General features: G+C 60.3%; 2 protein-coding genes across 2 annotated transcripts in view; one reads left to right on the top strand and one right to left on the bottom strand.

Annotated features, from left to right (window-relative positions):
- The window catches only part of LOC104468794 (sialidase-4-like), a gene marked incomplete at its 5' end in the record, with an annotated part of 2,846 nt that extends 1,639 nt beyond the window's left edge, over positions 1-1,207 (top strand). The window contains 2 exon segments of the mRNA XM_010083035.1: positions 143-480; positions 482-1,207. Of these exon segments, the coding sequence (XP_010081337.1) occupies positions 143-480; positions 482-1,207 (1,064 nt within the window).
- Positions 1,208-2,590: 1,383 nt separating this feature from the next.
- TM4SF19 (transmembrane 4 L six family member 19) lies at positions 2,591-4,091 on the bottom strand. Its single transcript, XM_010083034.1, has 5 exons — positions 3,915-4,091; positions 3,727-3,804; positions 3,059-3,231; positions 2,967-2,977; positions 2,591-2,772 (listed from the first exon to the last, which is right to left on the bottom strand). Exons 1-5 carry the CDS (start codon positions 4,089-4,091, stop codon positions 2,591-2,593), a joined length of 621 nt encoding a protein of 206 aa, XP_010081336.1.
- Between the last annotated feature and the right edge of the window lie 922 nt (positions 4,092-5,013).

Genomic DNA, 5,013 nt, shown 5'->3' with positions numbered 1-5,013 from the left:
AGCAGCTGTGGATGCCCCATCCCGGGAGGGGTTCAAGGCCAGGCTGGATGAGGCTTTGTGCAACCTGGGCTAGTGGGAGGTGTCCCTGCCCAAAGGTCCCTTCTAACCCTAATGATTCCATGATCCCCTCTGCACTCCCCAGACTGGGCAACGTTTGCGCTGGGCCCTGGGCACGGGATCCAGCTGCGGTCAGGCCGACTGCTGGTGCCCGCCTACAGCTACCACATCGACTGCAAGGAGTGCTTCGGGCAGCTCTGCAAGACCACCCCCCACTCCTTTGCCTTCTACAGCGACGACCACGGCCGGGGCTGGCGCTTTGGCGAGTTCATTCCCAACCTGCAGACGGGTGAGTGCCAGCTGGTCTCGGTGGACGAGGAGGACGGCTCCAATGTCCTCTACTGCAACGCCCGCAGCCCCTTGGGCTTCAGGGTGCAGGCGCTGAGCACGGATGACGGGGCCGTCTTCCATGGGGGGCATCCGTGGGGGGCAGCGGGTCCAGCGTCTGGTCGAGCCCCCTCACGGCTGTCACGGCAGTGTCATTGGCTTCCCTGCACCTTTCGTCTATGTCCCCACCACCCCCCGGGACTCTGGGATGTCTCTCCAGGGCTCAGCACGCCGGCGGCTACCTGAGATTCTCCCAGGGTTCCGGTACCTGCCCGCCCAGCCAGCCGCGAGGGATAAGCTGCCCACCGTGGCCACCAGCAGCCACCCCAAGCCAGCCGAGCCCAAGGAGGGCTGTCTTTCCCCAGGACATCTCAGCCATGCTGGCGGTGTCACCTCAGTCCCAGGGAACCCCGCAGTGACCCCCAACCCTGCTGCCTTCTTTCAAGCTCCAACATGGGTCCTCTACTCCCACCCCACCAGCTCCATGTCAAGAGTCAACATGGGGGTCCACCTGAGCACCTTCCCCAGGGACGTGGAGAGCTGGACCGAGCCCTGGGTCATCTACGAGGGCCCAAGCGCTTACTCGGACCTGGCTTACATGGAGCTGCCCTACAATGAGACCTCCATCACGGGTGGCCCAGCCATCGCTTTTGCCTGCCTCTACGAGAATGGGACACGGTCGCCCTATGAGCAGATCTCTTTCAGCATGTTCACTCTGCACGATGTGCTCCAGAACATCCCCCTGACAGCCACTGCTCCCCGGCAGGACAGGGACCCCCCGCACCAGGGGAAGCGGGAGCGAAGGAGCTGCCTTGTGTCCTAGTGCCCTCCCAGGTCGGCTCCCCCCAGACCTGTGGTCCTGCCACCAGCCAGTGTGGCTACATCACACAGAAGGCATGTGCCACCATCCCAAAACTGGCTGTTATCTCATTTTTATTGCTATTTTTTTAATTATATAGTTGGTTGGGCAGGGAAGCCCCAGGCTCCGTTCTGAGCACAGGAGCCACACTGGGAAATGTATAATGGGGGGGCACCAGCAGCAAAGCAGGGGAGAAGGCAGCCAGGGCGCCCGGTGCCGCCCGCGTGTACTGGGTCGAAGGACATGATGCTCCGGCTGTGACGTACCTGGTACTGCCACCCTGCTCCAAAGGTTTTCCTCCACCAGGTATAAATATTTATAGTCCTCTTTTTCAGGTGTTTTTTAAATGATGGTGTTCCAGCCAACTCCTCTTTTTTTCAACGGTCTCTCAGAAATCACCTGGTTACTGTTTAATTGGGCTGGTGGCTTTTTTTTTCTTTTTTTTTTTAACGCTACCATGGACATTGCTGCTTGCCCCTGACCCTTATCAGTTCTGTGGCAAACCTCTTCAGGGCACAGGCAGGTTCAGGTCTGTGAGGGTTTAGGGGACACGGGCATGAGAATGGGGGACAGGCGGAAACCGGGGGCACCCCCTCAGCCTGAAGCCGGTGACACCCCCTGCGAGTGCAGCGGCGGGTGGTGCGGTGGGGTCCTGGGCTGGGGGATGAGCAGTGACTCCTAACATTCGCTGCACGTGCGTGGGCAAGGGCGAACTTTGGGGGGGGCTACACCCCATTTCCAGTACTACCCCCTTCAGCATGACTCCATCCAAGTCCCCCAGCCCCAGTCGGAGGCTGGCTCGGCTCCTGTGGTCTCCTTCGTCCCTCCTGTCCCATGCAGGAGACAGACGCCAATGCAATCTGTCCTCAGTCCAGACTGATCAACAGAAACAAGTTAACGTTACAGCTCTTGTCTCTGCCACTACCACCGTGTCGCATTTTGCACTTAGTTGCAGGGTGGGAACTGATGAGGAGCGGCCAGGGAAGCCCTTGGCTCGTGCTGGGATGCCGGGAGCCGGGTCCCCACCCCCATCCCTCACTGGGCTGGTGTCCAACCCCACACGGCTGCCAGCTCCCAGGGCGGGGGACGGGGTAGCGCCTGGGTGGGGGGCTCTGCACGGAGGCAGCCCTTTGCACGCTGACCCCACGCACATCGCTTCGACCTCTCATGCGGGCTGGGGGGGGTCCATCCCCCATGGGGCAGTCTGTCTGCCTTGCACTGGGCTCCTGCACCGGGCTGGTACCCCAGCTTGTGCCGTATCCCCTCCATGACGTTTGTCACCAGCCAAGGGACACCCAGGGACGATGCCTCCTCCAAGTGCCAGCCCTCTGGCACCACAGCAGGTCCCTACTTCCCCTCGCAAAAGCCGCAGAGGCAACCGAGGCAGCCGTTTAGGATCTGGAGGGAGGCCAGGACCATCTCGGCAGCGCTGACGAGCAGCAGGAGGGAGAAGAGGATGACGTTCCAGGCCACGATGCCCGCTGGCTCCAGACAGATGTTCCAGGTGTGACGATTGTGCAGGTAACTCTCTACCCTGTGCAACGGGGAGAGGAGGAGATGCAAGATGCTGTGCTGTGGCTGGTCAGGAATCACATCACATTCCACCATGGAGGTGTCCCCCTGATGTCCCCTCCCTCATCCCGAGAACGGGCTCAGCGGGGTGACGAGAATGGGAAGCACCACGTAGAAAGCCATGGGAGGTGAGGACCTCTTGAGCTACTACCAGCAAGCCCACTGCTCCCACCCCCATAAATAACACCACCTTCATTAGCAATAAGCCGGTGAGGTGGCACCAGGACTCACCTGGCATCAGGCTCCTGGCTGCCAGCGTCCAGGAAGGGGTAACCCCAGAGGGTGCTGTGCCCGCGGCCGTGCTCCGAGGCGTTGTACAAGCAGAGGGGTCCGTTGGTCAAACCCACCCCGCAGAGGAGGAAGCAGGCAGCGGCACCCAGCAGCGCCAGCTTGGAGAGCACGGCGGAGATGAAAGCCTGTGGGCAGCACCCGGGGAGGACTGAGCTCAGGCAGGGTCCAAAACACGGCTGTGCATTATCTGTGGGGGCTGGTAAGGGGGCAAAACCCCCCTGCACCCCAGAGGGCTCCTAGGCTGAGGCCGGAGCCATTGCTGGGTTGTTTCAAGCTGCACAGAAGCGGGCAGGGAGCGGGGATGGGCAGGGAGCTTCGCACGGAGCCTGGTGGGGCAGAGCCCACGCCAGCACCCACGTGAAGCCCTGTCCTCTGGGGTGGTGGCACCACGCAGCATCCCACCACAGGGCCATGCAGGTGGGGCACCCTGCCACGACCCACCACGGGAGAGGGGGATCCATGCCACATCCCACTGCAGAGCCACGGGAGAGGTGGCACCTTGCCAGGCCCCAGCCCGGGAGAGGTGGCACCCTGCCACGTCCCACCCTGGGGCCACCCACCGCCTCCCACCACTGTCCGCTTGGGACTGCTTGGGCACGGGGGTGCCAGCTCTGCCTTACATTGCGCCGGGTGCCACAGTCGGAGCAGCTGGCACATCGCCACCCCACTGCTGTGATGTGGGTCGCTGCCAGCAGCACCTGCAGGAAAGAAACAATGGCTGGGGGACAAACGGAGCTGCCTGCTCCATCCCTTCGTCCCCGCTCCGCAGATGCGTGAGGAAGGACACGGTGCAAGCCCCGGTACTCACAGCGATGCCGCCTCCCCAGACGCCCGGCAGGGCTTTGGCGTGTTTGCTGATGTGCCCCTCGGCCAGGTACTTCGTTGCCCCACTGGGGAAGAGCAGGAGGATGTTGGCTGCCACGGAGAGCGTGCCCAGCACCAGCAGGCAGGGACCCACAATCCGGCTGCACTTCCCCACGCACATGGCCACCACCCTGCACAGGGATGCGGAAGAGGAGGAGGAGAGGAAGGGGCTGTCTTCAGCCCTGCAGTGCCCCACGGCTCCCCCACTCCCAGCCCATCTCAAAGATGCAGGTGGACAGGAGTTTGCTGGTTTATGCTTTTGGGTCCCACCCTACCCCACCGGCACTGCCCTTAGTTCAGAGCAATTTCCAGTGGAAAGCCTCTTCTCCCACACCATCTAAGTACTGAAATATTAAAAATAAATTCAATGCCTACACCAGTCTACTGCTGACAAACAGTCTTCTTGAGGTTGAGCTATTTTGTCGTAGAAGGAGAAGCCCAGCGTCAAACCTGCTAATATTTCTTTGCCAAATGGGCAAGGGAGTTTAAGACGAGGGCAGGTTGCACGTTGAACTGGCCTTGAAACCTGTGCACCCACGGGGTCAGCTCCTCCAAAACGTTCCTGCAGGAAGGAGACCAGCCACCGTGGCTCGGCTGGACTTGGAGTGCTTACAATGAGCCGGAGGGAGCCAGGGAAGGAGTGAAAGCCTTGGACAAGGACTTGTGAAAGCATGTCAGTCTCCAAGCAGCAACTCCAGCCCCATCACGCACTAGTCCTACCACAGGTCTGATTATGCTGAAATCAATTAATTAAGACAAGGTTATCACCTATCCTTGGGCAAGCAATCCAGCTCTGCTGGTATTTTATTAAGTTATCAGTTCACCTAGAAAGTGCCTGCCCATCTCCAGGTAATAGCTTGTCAAAAATTAGCTTTCCCTCTTCTGTACCTGCAAGGGGGAGAGGTCCATTGGCCACTCTGGGATCGCAGAAAACAACTTGGTTTGCTGCTGCCCCGGCTTCCCCGTTTCCTTCTACCCTGCCTTCATTTTTCTTCAGGGTGTTTTTACGCATCTTCCCCTTTCCTGGTGGCTTGCAACCCCTT

The sequence above is a fragment of the Pterocles gutturalis genome, unplaced genomic scaffold (assembly GCF_000699245.1).
Source record: "Pterocles gutturalis isolate BGI_N339 unplaced genomic scaffold, ASM69924v1 scaffold15550, whole genome shotgun sequence".
NCBI lineage: Eukaryota > Metazoa > Chordata > Aves > Pterocliformes > Pteroclidae > Pterocles > Pterocles gutturalis.
Note: the sequence above shows the minus strand (reverse complement) of the source record. Positions and strands in the feature narration are given on the sequence as shown.

What these genes read in the sequence shown, in the direction of transcription:
- TM4SF19 (XM_010083034.1), bottom strand. Translation starts at nt 4,091, where the DNA reads ATGTGCGTGGGGAAGTGCAGCCGGATTGTGGGTCCCTGCCTGCTGGTG. An exon ending in TCTGGGGAGGCGGCATCGCT is followed by an intron (nt 3,805 to 3,914) that starts GTGAGTACCGGG and finishes TCTTTCCTGCAG; the next exon opens with GTGCTGCTGGCAGCGACCCA. An exon ending in ACTGTGGCACCCGGCGCAAT is followed by an intron (nt 3,232 to 3,726) that starts GTAAGGCAGAGC and finishes TGCTGCCCACAG; the next exon opens with GCTTTCATCTCCGCCGTGCT.